The sequence below is a fragment of the Epinephelus lanceolatus genome, chromosome 23, assembly GCF_041903045.1.
Source record: "Epinephelus lanceolatus isolate andai-2023 chromosome 23, ASM4190304v1, whole genome shotgun sequence".
NCBI classification, from domain to species: domain Eukaryota; kingdom Metazoa; phylum Chordata; class Actinopteri; order Perciformes; family Serranidae; genus Epinephelus; species Epinephelus lanceolatus.
This window is the reverse complement of record NC_135756.1, coordinates 896408-919394: the sequence shown is the minus strand read 5'-3', so window position 1 is coordinate 919394 and position 22987 is coordinate 896408. Positions and strand designations below refer to the sequence as shown.

Genomic DNA, 22987 nt, shown 5'->3' with positions numbered 1-22987 from the left:
GACCTCTTCCGATGTGAGATGTATGTGAGGAAGGGATTCTGCTGTGGATTGAGGATCAGTTCTTGTTCAAAGAAGCCCACACACAAGGAGGCAAAGCTGGGGGACATCTTGGACCCCATTGCAACTCCCGAGACCTGGAGGAAAAAATCATGACCATAAAGAAAATAGTTAACGCTAAGTATTTCCTGAATAAGGTCCAGTATACATTGTGTTGTGGGAGCGCGATCACATCTGTTGTCCAGAAACAGCTTAGTAGCCAGGAGACCCCCAGCAAATGGCACATTGGTGTAAAGTGATTCAATGTCCATGGTGACCAGCACATGTGAATCTTCCACTCTTTGTATAGATTTATTTATGTTGATGAAATCGTTCTCTTTGACAGTTTGGGTGCTTCATTGGGTGGTTCTATTCCCTATATAAATATTTGTGCCTAACAAGAAATGCCCTTGTTGACTGTACTATATAACGGCTTCTTACCTGAGTCCCTTTTAGGGAGTACAAACTATTAGAGGTTTATGTAAATGTGTACAATTTGTAAATATTATGTATAACCTTTTTTTGTGTGATAACCTGCATAGATTTGTGCCATAATGCTTTTTATACATACTAGTATTATGTGATGAGAGTTGTTGTTTATAAGTGGGGGGGATGTTTTTTGCATGTATGTCCTTTTCTGTGTATGTATGTATGGAAGGTCACCCTTTATATAGATGTTAGTTCGACAGTTTTTTCTTCTATTTATATTTTTTTCTAATGTTTTCTACTCTGTGTACAGCTGTAATGCATTGCACTGATTGACTGCAGGGATTGTGGGTATTTAAAATGGCGTTTCCATATGTACTCTGTTAACAAGTCTGAGGAAGAGCCTGCGTGCTCGAAATGTCACAAATGTCAAAATAAAATTATAAAGTAATGGGAGCTCTATTTGGTGTGCCGATCATCTTTTTCTTTTTCGTCTTCACTTGACTTTTTTGTTCCAGCACCCAATTGAAATTTCTTTGGGATGTGCGTGTCGCCATCTCTTTTTTTATAGTCATTCTGTCTGTCCCACGTTTTTCAAACACTCTGTCTGAATACATTGCTCTTCTTAATGGGTTCAGTTGACTGTTTAATCTGCAGTTTCCTATGACCTGTATCCCAAACACACACCATGTGAAACTGTACGTGGGCAACTGTGCACTCAGTGTGTATGGACTAGTATATAAGTATTTTAGTTTTCTTGCTGTAAGACAGATATTATTGGTGATTAATTTAATTCCGTTTAATTTAGCTTTATACTGATGGGGAGCTGCATCACTGACTATTATTAATATATGGAGAAGGGGTGGGAATAAATAAGTTTGTACTTCCTCCAGCTCCTTTTTGAACATGTAAGTCAAATCATTAAATGTTGTTTTCAGTTTTCATGCTGCCTTTAGTGACCTGCTTTTTTATGTCTGTCGACCACTGTGTGACTAATTTGTTTGTTTGCTGTTTACATGTTGGAAACCGACCGACTAAGAGAGCAGAGATAGTTTCACTTTCTGTTCCCTGTTACAAAGTTGTGTCTGTTTGCGAAGTGCTGATCATCCAACTGGATAATGAGATTTGGATTATTCTGCACGAGTTGTGTGAGAGTTTGTGAACAGATGTTTGATATAGTTTAGCTGCTGTTAAACGTGGACCCCAATGACTTCAGTTCATCAAGAATTTACTGTTTTTTCGTTCACTTTGGAGGCGTGAGAGAAAAACAAGGTTTTCTTCACAAATTCAAGGCACCACAGGGTGACGAATGGATATACAAATAATTTGTGGGTTGAAGCGTTCCTTTAAACGTATCTGTCTAACCCCGTACACTTCTCAACCCTTCAAACTCACTGAGTCAAACTCATCCCCTTCAGCCCTGTGTGTAATGTCCCAAAGCCAAAAGTAAAGAAATACTAATCACACTGGAACAAAGAGGAGCGACAGCTGATGTATATTCAGTCTCTGGAGTTTATTCTGAAATGATAAGAGTGCAGATTTCACAATAAAACAGTTCCTGTTACAATATTTGTCTTCCATCTAAATCATGATCCCTTTTTTTATTTAATGGTGGTGATGTGTTCACAGTAATGGGAGAACTGAAACCCTGGGCTGCTGTGTGGGTCGTCACATCCTCACACTATGAATTAAGTGATCTAATCTTATATTAACCTCCACATGAACAGGTGCACCAACACAGGTGGAAGTTTTGTTCCCAACGTCACTTATAAGGATGTTATTTAGCCACGTGGGGTGATGTCTCCAACTACACGGCAGGAGTCGAGTATTCTGTTTTTACGACTGATACACTTTACATAGATAGATATGTATATGCACAGCAAATATGTAAGCTCATTGTCGTACACACACACAAACACACACACACACACACAAAGGTGGCAGTTTAAGTGTTCTTCTGACCCGAGCAGACTCTGAAATCTTTAGTGGTAACTTTATGTTGGCAGTTCCTTCATTAATAATGTTACTGGCCACATCCCAAAAGCACAAAGGGTTAAATCGTTTCTTTAATTTTGACGATTACATTTCAAAATAAAATGCCCGAGTATTAAGATGGAAGTCTGAGGATGTTGCCAGAAATACAAAAACCACTCAAATCTGCAGGTTTTGTTTCCCAATCTGTTTAAAATATTATTGTCCGTGTGGATTCTGATTGGATTAGATTTATCATGACACGACAATTAGCAGCTCCCATGAATCCACCTCCACGTGAACTTAAAGGCCAGTTAGTGAAGAGTAAACACGCCTGCTGACAGGTAACTAAGTCATTTAAGCTAAATGCTGCTTCTTTTGTACAATATGTCTCTGTTACACGAGACTGCTATAATACTGCATACCATCAATGACACAAAGAGAATATACTGACTCACAAAAAATAAATGTCTGATTTTAAAGCAATAAACTCTACAATATAAAGCTGGAAGTAAAAAACACTGCGATGCAGCACTTTTCCTCCCAAATGAACTCTTTCTGCAGCGTGCCACACCCTCCGTCCGTCTCCTGCATACCCTGTCGCTCTCTGAGGGGCTAAATGACGAAAACAAAAAAAAAGCAAAGAAGAAGAGGTCAGGGACTGACCACTGAGTCCTCTCAGAGACTGTATGAAAGAAGTGGATGTAGCCAGCGTGACGCCACCCGTTGGTTTGTGGACGACTGTTTCAGCATTGAGACATCACCATCTTGGTTTTTTGGAGCCAGAAGTGACCATATTTGGACAAGAGGGTGGAGCTATGAAGGAGTGAGGGGTGGATCTAAATTATGGTGCGTTCCAGGCAACCCGTAACTCGTGTTTTCACAACCTGTAACCCATGAAAGTGCACTGGAACGGCAGTCAAACCCGTAACTTCCCACCCGTGAACTCGTACCAGATCTATGTACTCCCAGTTACGGTTTCTGACGTCACACAGCCCTCTAAACCAATTACCTTACTCCTCTTAACAACAATGGCAGCCCTATGGATGCGGTGTTGATGCAGGTGATACATGGTGAGAAATAGACATAAAATAACCCTAATGTTAACGCATTATTGGCAGCCGCTCTAACAGCTGGTTTCTAGTGCAAGAATAAATCAATACAAAATACATTTCCAAACACACAGATAACGTAAAATAAAAAGTATAATAGCATCTGTGACCTTGTGCGCTGTTTTTCCTCCTCCGTTTCGCTCAAATGAGCAAAGAACCGGCACCTTTGGCGATAGAAATATTGGGGAAGCACAAACATACGGTTCGCCATGTTCAATGTTAAACAGGAAGTAACTGGCAGTTTGCCATAACTTTCCTGGAACGCTACAAAGTCGTAACTCGTGACTTGAAGTCGTGACTTACGAGTTCAAAAGCCTGCCTGGAACGCACCATTATACGCCTCCTATTCTGTTTGACCAACCTGCTCTCATTATGAAGTCTTTAAATGCCGCCTCTTGGTCATTGACGTCTGCATCAAACTCCAACAAAACAGACATCCTGTCGCAGCAGTACATAACGGCATCAGTTATTAAAGCCATAGGATGGCATCAGGTTAAAACACCATACCCAGGAGCCTGGTGTTCGCTTCTCATATTAAGCCAAACTATGATCTTTTTCTAAACCTGACCACTGGCGTTTGTTGCACAATAAAATATACGTAAATGCACAGTATTTTATCAAGGTTTTTTTTGTTAGTTTGTTTTCAAAGAGACTGTATCATCTAACAAGCAGAAACTGTGAAAACAGGAACTGGTATGTAACATGTAGAAAAATATTATTAAAATTTACGAAAAAATTTGTCACAAAATATCAATAAAACATCTAAAAAATATTAAAACGTCTGAAAAAGTCAATTAAATTTCGAAAAAATAATAAAAAAAAAATTCCAAATAAAGATAAAATGGCTGAAAAAATATTCATGAAATGTCCAAAAAAGTGTTTATAATACCTGAAAAAATGACCAAGCGGCAATATGGGACAGTTTGGGGGTAAGAATGTGTTGGAGTGACAGGTCGCCGTGGTAGCAACTTGTAAAATGTAGATCATAGACTTGAATCTGGCAATTGAGATCATACACCCAATGCAAAAATGTTTAGTGAGTGAGCGGTAGGATCATTTTCTTATTGACTTCTATATAATATGACTGGAGTCACCCCCTGCTGGCCATTAGTAAGAATGCTAGTTTAAGGGACTTCCACATTGGCTTCACTTTTTTAGAACTGATGGCTTTGTGCACTTCTTTGATACAGTCTATGAGTTCTCCTGTTACAGTGCAGAGGTTAAAGGGGAGGGGTCAGGGGTGGAGGCTTCCTTTTAGTAGCTCTTCATGCCGATGGAAGATCCTCCGGAGCCGTCGTGACGTTTGATCTGATAGATCATCAGGAGGGAGACCAGCAGGCCCAGCAACTATGAGGACAGGAAGTCAGTTAGAAACACAGATACAGCAGACCAGCTGTCAGACATGAAAGACACTACACAAGAAAACTATCTGCAGACGACTGCTGCATTTAAACCCAGAGTTGAGGCCGCCAGCTGCTGTAAGGATGTTTTTTATTTCAGTGTACTGTCTGCATCTTGTTAGTTTAATGGTTAAATGAGTTGTAGAGCTTTCTGATCTCTTTTCATCAGCAGCTGAGACCAGTTAAAACTTTCTTCACTCAACCAGCTCAAAATGGGAGCTGGTTCTAGAAGTGTTTTTTCCCAAATTGAATCTCGATTTTATTTTATTTTTTACTGAGATCTTTCTTAATTTAGAAACACAGGAGTTTCCTGACTGTTAGCTAACCACGCTAACCCAAAGCACTAGCTACACAAAACCCCTGTAAACATGTCAGTGTGAGTGAAATGGTCCTGCAGTGAATGTGTCACAGTGGGACTAACACACCCAGATCATGTGACTCCTGCATGTATACAGTCAATCAGACCCAAACTGGCCGAGGCGCTCTGAGCATGCTCCACAGTTTCCGCCCCGGGCTTTGACCCGGAAGTCCAATAGCATTAAATGTGTAAGAGAAGAAGAAGCCGGTAACAACATGGAGAAATCTACATCCAGAGCCGTGACTTTTTGGACGGACCAAATGTACAGAGCTGTAAAGTTGTCCACCATGGTAGCAGTTAGCTGCTAGCTAACCGTAGCTAACTTGTTTGTCCATTGTTTGGTCTGTGACGTAATAGGTCAACAGGAAAAAGGTCCAATACTAACAAGCTGAAAGGGGGCATATCTCCACCTATCGTAGAGGAGTCGCACATACTTGGCTCAATAAATGGATTCCCCTCCCGTGCTTGTATACTGGGACAAGGACAGTAGGCCAGTTAAATGTCCTCGTCCAGCTGGAACTGTAGCTCCACTTCACTGTGACTGGAAATGTACCAAGTATGACCTCAGAGAGACATTAAGCTCTTATCATCGGACATACATTAAATGTTGCTTGGAATTAAAATCAGGTTGATGAAATGTGTAACAACAGCAGAACTTCACACTGTGTGAATGTTAACATCATGACGGGGTTTGGTCTCCATAACTTGAGACTAAGTGTCGTTATTCTTAAACAAAATGATGTTGGCATGAGATGTTTGGAAGACATTGGATTTTGGTTTCTAAACAATACAACTTAAAACCAACAAAATATCACGTCACCTGTCGTCAGTATTTTACATCGAGTTGACATCAGCAGTTAGACACTGTCCTGGCCATCTGACATCACAACCTAAATTCAACCAAATATCAACGTCTAACAAAGTTGGTGGCCGGCTGGGAAAAATTACATTTAGAAGTAACCAAACCTGATCCTGAACTGAGTCTGAAGCCTAATGGAAGATGATGACCCAACACTTTTGAGGCCCCTGTTTATGTTGTATGGCCCGCTGTGGCTACATTAGCATTAGCTAAGAACGAGGGGTTTAGTATTTTACTTTGTAAAGTATGACATGTTTTTTCTACAAAAAGAAACACACCAAAATTTGTACATATGTATGTGTGCGCCAGTAATTAGTGCATAAGCTACGTATTTTGGACGTGACCAATGCGTTGAGGGGAGGAAACAAGGAAGCGGACTAGCAAGGAGGAAAGTTGGACTGGTTGACTGGTCACATAACACAGGACTCTTCTCAGGAGAACAGTGTTTGGAACCGTGTGTACTTCATGTTAAGGATGTAATGTCATTCATGGGGTGCTAGTCTGTGGGGCATTACACTACGTTTTGTGCGTGCATTTTTTTTGGACTTATATGAATCTTTGTATCCAAGATTTGCTAGCCTAAATGTTACCTCTTTAAATCAATAAACAATTGGCGTCATTCATTGATGGGTGGTCACCTGTAAAGTAAGCCTGTTGTTGCTGCTTCTCCTAACTACACAAAAGCCCCTTTTCAATCACAGGAACTTTCCCCAGGAACCTTTTGAGGCACTCCTTGCAATTCGACTGCAGGAACCAGGGTCTAAATTAAGTTCTGAACACATAAGACAAAAAGTCCCTTATCGGAGGTGGTACTTTCTGAAACTACAGAAACTTTTGTAGCTTGCAAAAACAACAACTTTGTGGCATCCAAGCTGTAGCAAATTAAGCAAAATTACGACACTCAGTTTGAAGTGTGCCTCTATAGAAACCTCAATTATGAGTGCCATGTAGCCCGAACACTTCCAGCTATTTCTTCATCCCAACATGAATCAGAACACCCTACCCAAAGACCTGAACGCGCAAAATGGAGGGTTGGCAGCGGCAGGGGTGTACTGGGATTGGGCCAAAACCAGTTATGGAACAAACCACTGCACCGTCGTTGCTAAATGCATCAAAAAGCAACTGATGTGATGACAGAACAGGATGAAACACAAATGAAATAACAGTGGAGCTTACTGCGGTGACAGCAAATCCAAAGAAGATGCCCATGGCGACCCGGAAGATGAGGTCCAACCACATAAAGATGAAATCACCGCAGGTCTGCAGAAGAAGAGATGGAGAAAGGGGTCATTATCTGAAAACATCAGTGACTGGAGAATCAGATGGGGTTGTGATTAGTTGGTTGGATACCTGTCTATAGATCTGCTGTGGCCCTCTGGCTCCCTGCAAGGAAACAGCAGCAAAATATGGTCATCAGATTGAGAAATGAGACAGTCCAGTGGTTATCTTCTGTTAAGTACCAGAAAATAAAAAGTATGCATTCGAAACAGGTGGAAGTACTTTTAGACTTCATACATATCCCACATAATCATGAGCCAGGAATTCATGCAAAACCCATCTGAAAGGCTGCGATCATGTGACCAATGCACTAATCAGAGTAAATAATGAAGCGGTCCTGAGCGGCCCATAAGGAGGCAGGTTCAGAACTGTACGAACTTTGAGTCATTTAAAGGTGGAGCCTCACCACGTTTCTTTTCCCGAAACCTAACCATAGTAACTTCAACTGCCTGTCAACTGTCAAATATCCTCTTACAACAGTTTGTATGATATCCTATGAATAAGCACCCCATGTATGACGTTACATCCTTAATGTTAAGTTAGGCAGTTAATGTAAAATTACAGTTGTTAGGTTTAGGTAATTAAAGTCACTGTGGTAAGGTTTAGGGAAAAGACACATGGTGACAACGTATGACTCAAAGTTCACATGGTTGAAAACCCTGGTCTCCTGGGGAAAGTCCGTGGGACAAACCTAACCACAATAACTTTATCTGCCTGAACCTAACCTCTGAAAATTTACGTTGATTACGTAACTGTACATGACGGATGTAATGTCGTACATGGGGCGCTAATTCAAAAGATATCATATGAACTGTTGTATGAGGATATGTTGACAGTCTAGTTAGTTTGAAGAATACCAAACCCTTAATTCATCGTATGAGATTTTCACGATACGATAATCATCTCAGAAAATATCATGGTTTCACAGTATCATGGTATTACAATATTTATTTTATTATAAATCAGAATAATCCTTAAACGAATGAAAACAGAATATTGTGAGCTACTAATGTGTTTCAGGGTTTTCAGGAAATCACCAACCCTATGATTAACAATCCAATCCACGTGTATCACCTGTAACCACGCACAGCTGACATCACAAGGTCCATGATTTTTGGTACATTTAGTGACGAAAAAGTGGCATTTACTTTTGCACATTAGTACAGTCTTTCTAAACCTCCTAGATCTGATCTTCCAGTTTCATTTTACAAAAACCAACCTGGGGTAAGGGTTTACATCCAGATACTCCAAATCCTGGATATACTCCATACTGAGACTTGCACTCGCAGGAGTCGGGGATGTTATCACCCCAGTCAGAGGAGCTCACCACTCCACAGCAGTAAGCCTGCAACCACAAAAGAGAGTGCATTTCAACAGGTGGAAATGACCTTCAACAGGAACAGGAAGTAGATAGTGGGATATCAGTAGGTCACAGAGAGATCTGAAGATAAACCAAGAAATAATAACACCAAAGTACTGAGCATAAATTAAAACCTTTTGGAATAACACATGGGTTAGCTCTGCTCTAACCGCAGAGATTATTATGGATGGGCAAAAAAACAATGGGAACTGTTGAACCTCCCTGGGGACATTTTATTTCTGAGCAACATAGTGATTATTATCGTGACTGTACAGTAATCATCAATACAAGTTTTACAGTGTAAAACGTGATGATATGAAGGTTTCCTGTATGCTTAAGAGAGACACCCTCCTCTAACGTCTGCCAGAGTGTCCAACTTGGCGACTTTCTTGCTAGATTTGGCGACTTTTCGGACTTTCTTAGCAACTTAATTTCTCAAAAGCATTAAGCGAAAAATTTAGTGACTTATTTAGATCATCAGGGAACACAAGAAATATATTCAATTTAGGGCTGGAAAACATATTCTATGAGTAAGACTGTGATATTTTTAGGCTATATCGTGATACACAATATATATCTTGATATTTCCAAATCTCCTCTAAATTACTGTAGATTACTAAAATACTAAACTAGATTAATTACTGGTACATTACAGTTAAATTAAGAAGCTACTGTCATATAATAAAGATCAATAAACTACATTTACAATAAAGTTCAATTAAATACTATTATAGTGAAGCTGGATAACTACTGTTACAATATAGGTAAATAAAGGTATTATTTTGATAAAGTTAAATAAAGTACTGTTATAACAAAGTAAAATAAAGTTCTGTTTTGATAAAGTAAAGTACTGTTTTGATAAATTTAAATAAAGCTCTGTTTTGATAAAGTAAAATAAAGTACTGTTATAACAAAGTTACATAAAGTTCTGTTTCGATAACGTTAAATTACGTTCTGTTTCAATAACGTTAAATAAAGTTCTGTTTTGATAAAGTTAAATGAAGCACTTTTTTGATAAAGTTAAATAAAGTACTGTTTTGATAAAGTTAAATAAAGTTCTGTTATAATAAAGTTAAATGAAGTTCTGTTTTGATGAAGTTAAATAAAGTTCTGTTTTGATAAAGTTAAATGAAGTTCTGTTTTGATAAAGTAAAATAAAGTACTGTTTTGATAAAGTTAAATAAAGTTCTCTGATAACAAAGTTAAATAAAGTTCTCTGATAACAAAGTTAAATAAAGTTCTGTTTTGATAGAGTTAAATAAAGTTCTGTTTTGATAACGTTAAATAAAGTACTGTTTTGATAAAGTTAAATAAAGTTCTGTTTTGACAAAGGTAAATAAAGTTCTGTTTTGATAAAGTTAAATAAAGTTCTGTTTTGACAAAGGTAAATAAAGTTCTGTTTTGATAAAGTTAACTAAAGTTCTGTTTTGATAAAGTTAAATAAAGTACTGTTTTGATGAAGTTAAATAAAGTTCTGTTATAACAGTTAAATAAAATTCTGTTTTGATAAAGTTAAATAAAGTACTGTTTTGATAAAGTTAAATAAAGTTCTGTTTTGATAAAGTTAAATAAAGTACTGTTTTGATGAAGTTAAATAAAGTTCTGTTATAACAGTTAAATAAAATTCTGTTTTGATAAAGTTAAATAAAGTACTGTTTTGATAAAGTTAAATAAAGTTCTGTTTTGATAAAGTTAAATAAAGTACTGTTTTGATAAAGTTAAATAAAGTTCTGTTTTGACAAAGGTAAATAAAGTTCTGTTTTGATAAAGTTAACTAAAGTTCTGTTTTGATGAAGTTAAATAAAGTACTGTTTTGATGAAGTTAAATAAAGTTCTGTTTTGATAAAGTTAAATAAAGTTCTGTTATAACAAAGTTAAATAAAGTTGTGTTTTGATAAAGTTAAATAAAGTTCTGTTTTGACAAAGTTAAATAAAGTTCTGTTATAACAGAGTTAAATAAAGTTATGTTTTGATAAAGTTAAATAAAGTTCTGTTATAACAAAGTTAAATAAAGTTCTGTTTTGACAAAGTTAAATAAAGTTCTGATTTGATAAAGTTAAATAAAGTACTGTTTTGATAAAGTTAAATAAAGTTCTGTTTTGATAAAGGTAAATAAAGTTCTGTTTTGATAAAGTTAAATAAAGTTCTGTTTTGACAAAGGTAAATAAAGTTCTGTTTTGATAAAGTTAACTAAAGTTGTGTTTTGATAAAGTTAAATAAAGTACTGTTTTGATGAAGTTAAATAAAGTTCTGTTTTGATAAAGTTAAATAAAGTTCTGTTATAACAAAGTTAAATAAAGTTATGTTTTGATAAAGTTAAATAAAGTACTGTTTTGATAAAGTTAAATAAAGTTCTGTTTTGACAAAGGTAAATAAAGTTCTGTTATAACAAAGTTAAACTACTGTTACAACAAAGTTCACGAAAATACTTAAATTATAATAAACTGAGTAATGTTACAATAAAATAAAAAAACTGTTATAATATATATATATATTATCCAATAATTGTTACAAATAAAGTATCGTCATAATAAAATGAATCGAAGTGGAACCACTGGCTTAATTCTGAAGCACTCAGCTCGTCTCAGACTGGAGCAGGAAACAAACTAATAGCCGATGTATACTTCATATCCGATGTTTGTGATATGGTCATTTTATATAATGTTACATTGACGGCCACTGTTCACACGAGAAGAGCCTTCAAGAAGCGGCGTTCAGCCAGGCTGGATTTTACTGGAACGGGTTTTATACATAGTACACAGAGAATCTTACAGATTGCTGTAGTCCTTCAAGCATCAGTCTCATTTCAGGGTCTTCCATAAAAGGCTTAGACAACTCAGCGGAGGCAGTGTCAAAGCTCGCTTTGATCTGCAAGAGAAGAAAGAACATTAGCATCATGGCAGATACATGAGAGAGGACACCATTAGCATTCAGAGACAGAGGATATGTTAGCATGCACAGAAACAATTAGTAGACTGGTAAAGAGTAAACAGGAACTAGCATCATGATAGAAAAAAAAAGGATCAAACATTACGATTGATCAAGAAAACATTAGCATTAAGATAGAGGAAAACTGTTAGCATCTAAGCAGATGAAGAAATGTAGAGTGTGTAAGCATCAAGGTGGATAAACAGGTAAAGAAAGAAATGGTAGCATGGAGGTGGATCGAGAAAATGTTGACATCAGGTTGATAACGCAAACTTTAGCATCAAGATAGTGAGAGTGTTAGCATTCAGGTAGAAGGACAAAATGCTAGCACCAAGAGAGAGAATATCAGATAGAGAAACAAATGCTAGCATCAAGGTAGATAGTGATGACGTTAGCATCATGGTAAATAGTGATAATGTTAGCATCAAGGTAAATAGTGATAACGTTAGCATCATGGTAAACAGTGATAATGTTAGCATCAAGGTAGATAGTGATAACATTAGCATCAAGGTAAACAGTGATAATGTTAGCATCAAGGTAGATAGTGATAATGTTAGCATCAAGGTAGATAGCGAGAACTTCAGCATCAAGGTAGACAGTGATAACGTTAGCATTAAGGTAAATAGTGATAACGTTAGCATCAAGGTAGATAGAGACAAAAAATGTTAGCATTAAGTTAAATAGTGATAACATTAGCATCAAGGCTGATAGAGAGAAAGTTAGCATGAAGTAGTCTCTAAGATGATGCCCTTAATCACTGCTCCTTAATTAAATAACAAAGAACTTGGTAGTTTTCTTTGTGTTAACTCAGAGTGGAGATAGATTTATTAGAGTGAATTATAACATAATAGATGCAGAGAGAATTCATGTCAGTGTCGAGATAGAGAGATTAATAGAGTGGTAGATAAATGACCTTGTTTCTTGTGACAGCGATGATGATGCCGAAGATCAGCATGATGATCATTCCAAGGCCCATGAAGCCTGCAAACTGTACATGGCACAATATTCAAAGGTACGTCTTGTTTTGTAAATCAAATGCTTTGATTGCTTAATAAAGGAACCAAAAAACAGATATGATCATGAGTTCTTCCTCCGTTTGACATCCTGTACATACTATTTTGAGGGCCAAGTCTTTCTCGGAGCATCCTGCGTAGATTCCCAGGCAGGAGATGCCGAGGATGCCGATGGCAAACACCCAACTCCAACCCAGGCTCGGGGCCCCAACCGATGACATCTGCTCCGCCATGATGGGAAAATGACACACCACAAACACTAGATTAAGGCAAAGATGTATTCTCCAACAGCAGATTTAATAGTAAGGCTGGAATTGTTTTCTTGCTGTCAACAAATCCCATGCCAAAAAGGTAACTCTGCGTATCTTATATACTTTCTCTATAACCTGGTACATGTTGAAAATATAGTCAGGAAGGCTTTAATCTGAAGCACTTGGTCATTTTTATAGACAGATAGATATCTTCCTTGGAAGTTAAGTTTCATTAACGTTGGAATAAAACACGCAGTTAATAATGGTCCATATCTTTTGTTTACTGCCACAGAGGAGAAATTAATCTCTTGCTTTTTAAACAAAGTGCCATTGCTTATAGACGTTGGAGCAACCAATCCTGCATGTTTTTCTGATCGGTCGCCCCATTTCCCAGCTGTATTTGAACCATCTGACTCGGGTATTTCCACCAGTTTAAATCGGCTGGTCTGTTTGTTTTGGAGAGGAGGACACCTCCGCAGATCATTCGTCTGCAGCCTAAAACCTCCTGAACAGTGAACACTGAGGGAATTCTAACCAGGAGTTCATGCTTTGCACTCAGGAGAAGTTTCAGCTGGCTGCAATCTGCAATCCTCACCTCTAGATGGCACTAAATCCACACACTGCTCCTTTAAGGCCCTGACACAACAAGCCGACGGTCAGCCTTCGACCAAAGTCGGGCCGTCAGTGAGCGTCTGTCGGCAACGCAACAGTTGGCTTTCGTCGCCGCTAGTTCTTTGATGTCGGTTTGGTGTGTCCGCACCTTTAATTTTAAATTAGCAGGTAACAATGTAAGACTGTGGAGGTCGGACGGATGTAGTATTTTTTTCTCAGTCTCTGCCATAACTAATTTTTGACTGGATGATATTTACAAAGGAGAGGACCAACCTAATCATACTTTCATGGGATTTGGCAACAAGAGAAATACAGAATATCCATAAAAATCCCCTTTAATGTGTTAACCAAACATCACATAGTCTTCTAACGTGCAAAAAGAGGACTCCAGTTTTTTCAAATGTAATTTCCAGATAGAAACATCATCTCTCATAGCAGCTGATACTGTATAAAGGACCATACGGGATCAAGTTTCAGCCCATTAACAAGTTCAAAATGGGCATTAGAATGCGGGAAAAATCCATCACAAACTGATGATGGTGTTGTGGAAAATGCTCGACAGAAATAGAAAGTGAATTTGATTAGTTGAAAACAAAGGCCACGAAGAGAGAGAGTTTTTTTTTTTTTTTTGCTCCCCTGTGAAGCCTTGAGTGTTTCTGATCTGATAACATTGTCAGCACCGTCCTGTTTTTCTGTTGTCGAGGAAGTCGACTGTGCGAGTGGAAAAACTCCTCCAGGCTGCATCTGCTCTTCATTAGGAAAAGAAATGAAAACCTCCACTACGTCTTGGCAGCTGCCCTGCATCCTTCTAAACACTGCGAGTCCTTCACCTCAGCTTGTTTGAAACATTTCTAAACAGGTACGATGTGTTTTCAGATGTGTGCAGTGTCAAGGATTATACATGAGAAACAAAGTCAGCTTTGATTTTTCACAAACCAGCTGCTTTTGTTTTCATGCAAAGCCTCACTGACATTAACTCTGTGCCATGACCAAGTCAGAGCCTACAAAGTATTTACTCTGCCTGCTGTGAGGGGTTGTGCAGGGTTCTCTAAATGCTGCCATGAAATAGAAATCCCCCAAGTGTTTAAGAGTGATCAACAAACCCTGTAACCCCACCCCCCACCCCCAAAACAACTCAAACATGATTGACTTAATTGTTCTCATCTGATTTTGATTTAGTTGTTTTACTCTGAGTCACGTTACAGTAAATCTGCCGCTCGTTCTGCCAACACACATCCCGTAACAGGAAGCTGTTAACGTATTTCTGGTAGCGTCCAGCGTCCATTCAGTCTAGTAAAGATAATGACTGAGGAAATTTCTGTGGCAGATCACAGCACACACTCATGATTTCATAACATGGCAGATAAACGACCCCATGTCCGGTTTAGCTTCTGTTGGCAGCATTTGCAGTTTGACTCATATTCATGTTTTCCTGACATGCGACAGAACTGAGCGTAGTTTGATGTCGTCATACCCCAGTGCCATGTCTTACCAACCAGTTCTCATCCCAACTTGTCAAACACCACCACTCGGTGGACCTAGACGTCAACACATGACGTGCTACTGTAGGTGGCCTCACAGGGTGCTTGAGCCCCTGCCCTTTTTGCCTCGCATAGAAAAGTGCCCTTATTCTGTAGGTCGTTTTTTTGTTTTTTTTGTTTGTTTGTTTGTTTTTCCCTGCCGTGCACAGTCTGCTCTTCCTGCCCTGCCGAACAGATGTTGATTGAAGCAAAATATCAGATAGGGAGATCTGTGATTGGAAGCCGTGGGTGATGCCCCTCCCATACCGCATCTAATGTTACAAACATTTCTGTGGAAAGCGAAACTTATCTCTGGACGCGCATTCAGCGCCAGTAGCCTGCTCCAGTCATGACTTGTAAGTCGTGAGAGTGACGTTAAATGTTTAAATCTTACACCAATAATATTTTCAGTAGTTTTGGAGGGAGGGGAGAGACAAAGGAATGTTAAATGTTAAAATCTTTATCTTAAACCAAATTTAAAAAATAAACTAAAAAAGTGTTTTATAGCTTCTTAGAATTGTGTCTAATTTCTAGGATGTCTTCCAAATCATGACATGAATTATATTAAAGGGCAAGTCAGCAGTTTCTGGCGGCGTCTGCTGGTCAACCAGTGTATTGCAACTGTTCCCATAGGGTTTCAATAGGGATTCTGGAACAACATGGCAGCAGCCAGGAAATTCAACCCGTGCTTCTTGGTATATAAAACGACTCATTCTAAGATGAAAGAGAATACAGAAATGATCCCTTCTGATGTATTATGCACTATTTTATTATACTTATGAATATTTTATTTAGTTCCCACAAAGAACAACAATATGTTAACATTATATTAAGAGCATTTTATTTTCACCACTAGATGACGCCGGAAACCGCTGACTGGCCCTTTAAACTAATCTGTTGGTGATAATTTCTTTGCACACAGATTTTAAAAGCTACATACTAGGCTATGCAGCTAGGCTGTTAGCTAGCTATTTATGACTAGTAGTCTAATTTATCAATTTATAATACATACTGTAATGAGCTAGACCCAGTGCCCTTTTCTGCCTTTGAGCCCCTGCTCCTCTATTAGCCTGTGCACGGCCCTAATGGACGGCGTCTCAATTGATGCTTGTTACATGCATTGTGTCTTTTCAAAATATGTTTCCATTTTCACAGTAAATGTCTGCTGAACAGATGGAAACAGTCTCTTTCAGTAAAACATTGCGTATTTATTTCACTGTGCAACTAATGCACTTGGTTGGGTTCAGAAAAAACCCATCGTAGTTTGGCTCAACATTCACAGAAGGAGCGAACACACAGCTCCTGGGTCAAAGTCTGTTTGTTGGACCCATCCATCACCACTCCTGCTCGTCATACAGGGACTTTCCAGGTCTTTGAATTATGTTGTTGTCCTGTTGCGTTAATAAGTGACACCGCCCCACTGCAGAACATACCACTGTGAAAGGATGCCTGGTTTTGTTGGTGTATTGAAGACTTTGGAATGAGAACAGGTTGATCGATGAGGATAGAGATTCACCCCTCCTGTCCAAACATGGTCACTCCTGGCTCCAAAAAACAAGATGTCGAAGGCCCAAATGCTGAACCCAAGGCTTTAAATCGGTCGTCCACAACCCAAGGGGTGGAGTCACCCTGGCTCTTTTTCACAATAACCTTACTATGAATCTTAAACATTTCTATTTAGAGTTTATTTCCTTACATTTAGGCCAAAAAAGCACAGGTTTGGTTTTCTGCATTTTGACTCTAAAATGTGACACATGAATCAGAGTGACTTGTTGTGTTTTTGTTGTTGTTGTTTACCTGGTGGCTGTAGGCGCTGGCCTTCACCGCCCCGAATACCATCAGGCATCCGATGATCTGGGGACACATCACATTAGTTAGAGTTAGAGTTTTACCACAATAAAAGGCTGAAGTGTGCAAACAAAATATTGATTCTTAAAAAAGAAAAATCAATGGAATTAAAAGAAATAAAATACACTGATATAAATATTCGATATTTACCAACTCACATTGTCAAACCTTCATGACTTTATTTTCCAGCAGCATCACATACATTACATGTAATATGTTAATACACACTGGTGCTCAGCGAGTACATCATCATCTGTATCTGTTCAACCAACTGAATCATCTGTATCTGTACTCGGAGTGGGCGGAGTTTACGTCGGAAATGGGTGTGGTCTGAATCAAGAGTGGGTGTGGCCAAATAGGAAGCTGTTATTTTAAGCCTGAAATTGATATGGGTCGATCAGAAGATGTTATCTACAATTTTATTTTATTGTTGTTGGAAAACCATTTGCAGAACAATCTCGGATTTTAGTTCCAGATTGTTTTTCAGCGAGCCAGACGACGATGGTCCTTTATCAAGAGTATGGACATTGACACATCTTACTCGTGCTCATAAAAAGTACATTATCTGTGCTGGATACTCGTTTCATCCAAGTATTCAGATCCATGTTAGTGTTGTACGGGTGTTTCATAGCAGCAGGTCGCAGCTGGTCACACACAATCTGATCAAATCCTGAAAACAGGTTGTTCAAAACTAAAAAAAGGGATTCTGAAATCGGACGAGGTCACATAATGGAGTCTGGGTTTGGATCGTTTGGTCGTCCTGGATTCACGAAGGAACAAAATGTAATAAAACTTTAAAACTGGTCAAATATGTAAACATTTATTTATATTGATTTTACTTGATTTGTTCAACAGTAATTGTGATAAAGTAGATTAAGTAGACATCAGGTGGCCTATTACGCCTTTCAGTACAGTGAGGTAAATTAAAAAAAAAAAAAAAAAGATGTCACCATAAAATACCAGTAATAATCACAAGGATCTGTTTTGTTTTCTTTGGTTGTTCCTCGTCACATGACGCCCTGCTGCTTTGTGGAATACAAAGCTGAACTCTCGGGGCGCAGTCGTCGCACCCTGAAAGATAGATGCTCGGAAACACGTGCGTGCCATAACAGCGTCGCACATCTACATTACTAACAATGATCTGCAGGCTCAAAACAATGCTGCATGTTTTCATCCCCTTCTGTTGTGTTCACACCAGATGTGATGCGAAGTTTCATGTTCGTGTGAGTTTGAATGCTAAAATATTTTGTGTTGACTCGCGTCATGTGTGTGTGTGTATGCGAGAGGAGGGGCTTCCATCAATCACCATTTTCCTGCCTGTCATCTTGCGAGTACGGCAGCTGGAATCAAGCGACAGACAAACTCACTCTCCTCTGACTGAGCTCCTTTTTATTCCTGTTGCTATGAAAGCAGGAAGTGATGTCATACAGCTCGGGGTTGCCACAGACCGACACCATCAGCTTCTCCATTTTTCTACAGAATTAACTTCCGCAGGTGTCATACGTCCCCGGAGGATCTCAATGCTGATTGGTTATCGCAGCGCAAATCAATCATTGAAGTTAAGATTTTTAACTCTTGCTTATGACGCAAAATCTTGCTACTCACGTCTATCGCACCACCCGGCGGGAATTTGCGTCCAATCTTGTCTTCACGTTGACTTTACGTGTAATCCACTTGTGCATATTGCTTCATATTCATGCCTGGTGTGAACACAACTTAAAAACAAATGAGTCTGCCGATACACACTGCAGTTACTGCAGCTCGCCACAGGTGTCGCCACAGAGAACCAAACAGAGATCTTTGTTATTGTAACTTTAAATAATTTTTGTTTAATACTGACAGCTAACTGTGGGAATATTTTATAGGAGCAAAAAATGAAATGGACCTCACTGAAAGGCTAAGTAGGAAATCTAATGTCTTCTTTACTACAGTAACAGTGAAACAAATCAAGTGCAAAATCCTACCAAAATGTCTGGAACAACACAAATGACGGTTTGGTCAAAACCAATATTGGATCACATGATCTCCATGAACGTGTTTAGCTTCTTCTGGACAACATGTTCGTGCAGGTGAATTTTCTCTGCTGCCCTCAGGACATTTTTTTTATCTCTATTATTGGAAATCAATCTATAAACTTCTTTTAAAATAATCTCTAGATTCCTTTATTTGACTGAACTCCTTGGCATATTTTCATTTTTAATTTATGACTCACATATTTATGTGTCTACATGTTACTGTATGTTAAAGTCTGTCTGTTCAGACAAACTGCTCCTGGTGGCAGTGGCGTGAGGTCGTTGAGATGGGCCCCAGTGCACGCTATCGTCTGGTCACATGATCAGAGACTTAAAGGGATAGTGCACCCAAAAATGTAAATTCAGCCATTATCTCCTCACCCATATGGCGAGGGAGGCTCAGGTGAAGTTTTAGAGTCCTCACATCACTTGCAGAGATCCAAGGGGAGAGGAGGTAGCAACACAACTCCACCTAATGGAGGCTGACGGCGCCCCAGATTCAAACGTCCAAAAACACATCATTGAAACCACAAAATATCTCCATACTGCTCGTCCGTAGTGATCCAAGTGTCCTGAAGCCCCGACATAAAAAGTTGTTTGGAAAAACCTCATTTGAACTCTGTTTTTAGCCTCATTGTAGCCTGTAGCTCTGACTGCCTCTCTGGGCACCGCGCTCACGTTTGTGCACTTGTGCGAAACACTTGGATCACTACGGACGAGCAGTATGGAGATATTTTGTGGTTTCAATGATGTGTTTTTGGACGTTTGAATCTGGGGCGCCGTCAGCCTCCATTAGGTGGAGTTGTGTTGCTACCTCCTCTCCCCTTGGATCTCTGCAAGTGATGTGAGGACTCTAAAACTTCACCTGAGCCTCCCTCGGCATATGGGTGAGTAGATAATGGCTGAATTTTCATTTTTGGCTGCACTATCCCTTTAAGACATGGATAATATCAACATACATATTTCTCAGCAATCATATCTGTATTTAACAAAACATATATACTGTACATATATAGGTATATATATATATATAATGAGCATCTTATTTTGTTGTTTAATTCAGTGAGAGTTCCTCTCCTCTTTTCTCCACCGAACACATAGGTAGAGGGCCCAGTCTCTCTATAGGGCCCCACCTCACAGGCTCCAGTGCAACCACACGGCCTGCACTGTCTATATTCCCGCCCCCGCCTGGTAAGATTAGTAAAGTTGTTTGAAACTGATCTGACCCTTTTTTCCACTGAGCAATGATCCAGTCTGATATCTGAGACCTGTGAACAGCTGAGCTCAGTGGTCTGGTCCAGTGTCTGCAGTTCCTGCTGTGAGACACCAGAGGGAGACAGAGTCCCACAGACTGAGCACTGTGTGTGTTTCACAGTGGGTGATCTGAGCTGAGGGCTCCTGCACACACACACTCACCAACTCTATAACCCTCTGGAAACAGTTTGAGCTTCACAGACAGCTCGGGTTGTTTTCGTGTTTCATTATATTCTAATGTGATTAATGTGTGAAACAGCTCAGTGTGAACTGAAGTCAAACAGGCAGTAACAATGAGGCAGTGACTGGAGACTGAAGCTCGTGTGGGTCCTTAAAGAAGAGAAGAGGCGTCACAGAGGAGAAAAAAGCTTTTATTAAAAAACTTTTATTAAAAAAAGCTTTTTAATGTAAGTCAGTGTTTTTTACTCTTGATGCACTTTTAGTTTTCACTCCTGCACAAATTTAATATTTTAAATATTTTTGTTGGAGCGGTCAATTTGTTTCACGCAGAAAACAAAAAGAACACTGAGTACCCCTCAAACTGAAAACAGCCTCTTTAAACTCCGCCCTCTTTAAATACCTTTTTTTCCATCAGCGCTCGGAGTGTCTGTGAAACAGCCCTTCATCAGAGGAAGAGGAGGGGGGGGGGTCGGGGGGGCCGGGCTGAAACATGACTCTGGGTCTGTGCTGCACAGATTTGTCTCTGGCTTTCCCTCTCTTTCTTCTGCTCGGGTTTTTTTTCCTTTCTTACTGGAAGTGACTGTTTACTGAACATGAGTCATAAAACAAAACCCTTTCACACCTTTAATTAATTCTTCATTGGTTATATATTATATTTTATATTATGTCAGTTATATATTTAATTTTAAACATCTGATGAATTTCAATGTTTTTTTTAATGAACACAAACTTCTTTTAAAGTTTAAAACTCTTTGATAATGAACCAAATCAGCTCTAAATAATCTATTTTTCATTTTCTGTAATAAATCTGCATCTTTTCTTCTTTTATCTTTTTTTAGCATCACAATTTTTCCCGTCTCCTTTTTTAAGTAAATGCAAATAAACAGTCTTTTTTTTCCATCTTTTAACTTAAACATGACGCTCTCTTCGTTTTTGAACAGAAACAATTAATGCCTAAATAACAAAAGAGCACAGCAAAAAATAAATATATAAATAAATTGCGCAACTTTTCTTTCTTTTGGTGGATTTCTCCTTCCAGCCTTTTTTCTTTTTAAATCTTTTTCTCCAAACGCAAATACAAAAGTAAAAAGACAGAAAAATGATCAATAAGAAATAATTCACCAAAACTGAAGTAAAATAGAAAATGAGCTCAGAAATGATCAGAAAAGAGTTTTTACTTACTGCAAACAGCACGTTGAAGAAGATAAAGAGACATTTGAGGCATCCGTTGATTTTTCCCATCTTGAGGTTTTTGGTGGCTCTCAGAGGTGAGGGTGAAGCTGTGTGTGCATGCACGATTACACGGTGTGTGTGATGATGTGCAGGAGTGTGTGCTGTGATAAAAACTGCCTGCAGAGTCAATAGGGGGGAACACAGAGCTGCGACACACAGAGCTGATCTGCAGCCTCAATCACACACCAGCTGCAGCTTTAAGGGTTTCACATGATTACACAAACTCCAGGAACTCATTTTGTGCAGAATAAAATGCATTATTAATAATAATAATAATAATAATAAGAATAATTATTATTATTATTATTATTATTAATAATGCATTTTATTTGTAGAGCGCTTTTCAAAAACAGGCAAACAAAAAGAAAGTGAAAATGTGTTTTTATACTTTATCTAATGAGGAGTCTCGACAAAAAAGACAAAAGAATGATTAATAATTTATTTTATTTTAACTTAAAGTAATTTAAAACTTAAAAAGTGTCATTAAAGCATCTGAAGTGATGGATTTTATTTTTAAAAGGTTCTTGAAGAAATGTTTTTCTTTGTTTAAAGAGAAGTCTCGGCCAAAAAAAAACGACAAAAGATGAATTTATACAAACAGTTTATTTACAACACTCACATGTGGCATAATAAGACTGAAGGAAGACATTTACATTCTTTTTAAAAACACATTATGATTGTCACGTAGCTGACAAGAAGGCAGGAGTCTTATTTTGTACGTCTTTGCAGGATGTTTAGTCCAAAAACTCAGAGTTTTGAACAAAGTGAGAACGCTGCAGATTATCTGTGTGGACGATCTGGTTGGAGAGATGTTAGAAACAGGAGAAAGTTTTTGACAGACGTACAGGAAGTTCACAGATGGCTTTAGAAGATAAGGCTGCCCATATTATATACATTTCCTTTTTGGTACAAATCCCATCAAACAGCCAAAACAAACTTTGGTTCATTGTCTCTTTTTACTTTCCAGAAATAAACCAACATACATTTAGTCTGAGAACTTTTTTTGTAGTCAAACAAACAGGAGGAAACAGTGTGTTTGTTGGGGACTATTTTCAGCGGTGGATTAATCCACATTTGGTAATCAGTCTCACTCGTAAATTTCCACACACAAGTTTCCCATTTGATGAGATTTCCCTTCAGAACCAGAGCAGTCGTGTGGTTAGCAGCCGAAGTTGAGGAGATAAATGTGGAGGATGTGAAACCTGTGATCAGAATTCTGCTGCTTTCATTATGCTAATGTGTCTTAGCTCCTCCCACTGAGGATGTGAGAAACAGATGTGATGAAGAGTTTTGGATGCAGCTGTGTTTCTTTACTCTCAGCTCCTCTACAAGCCTC

The 22987-nt window shown here is 38.5% G+C and overlaps 1 protein-coding gene and 1 long non-coding RNA gene across 2 annotated transcripts in view; one reads left to right on the top strand and one right to left on the bottom strand.

The window, feature by feature from the left end:
* LOC144461786 (uncharacterized) overlaps positions 1-22987 on the top strand; it is a 213663-nt gene that overhangs the window by 53940 nt on the left and 136736 nt on the right. The window lies entirely within an intron of this gene.
* On the bottom strand, positions 1957-21796 carry LOC117249599 (tetraspanin-8-like). The gene is made up of 9 exons (XM_033615339.2): positions 21601-21796; positions 16922-16978; positions 12843-12962; positions 12642-12716; positions 11573-11668; positions 8660-8785; positions 7513-7545; positions 7339-7422; positions 1957-4892 (listed from the first exon to the last, which is right to left on the bottom strand). Exons 1-9 carry the CDS (start codon positions 21658-21660, stop codon positions 4800-4802), a joined length of 744 nt encoding a protein of 247 aa, XP_033471230.1. The 5' UTR covers positions 21661-21796; the 3' UTR covers positions 1957-4799.

Coding starts and splice junctions, on each gene's coding strand:
- LOC117249599 (XM_033615339.2), bottom strand. CDS start 21,660: ATGGGAAAAATCAACGGATGCCTCAAATGTCTCTTTATCTTCTTCAAC. Junction 12,717..12,842: donor AAGACTTGGCCCTCAAAATA/GTATGTACAGGA, acceptor TGCCATGTACAG/TTTGCAGGCTTCATGGGCCT. Junction 4,893..7,338: donor TTGGATTTGCTGTCACCGCA/GTAAGCTCCACT, acceptor CTGTCCTCATAG/TTGCTGGGCCTGCTGGTCTC.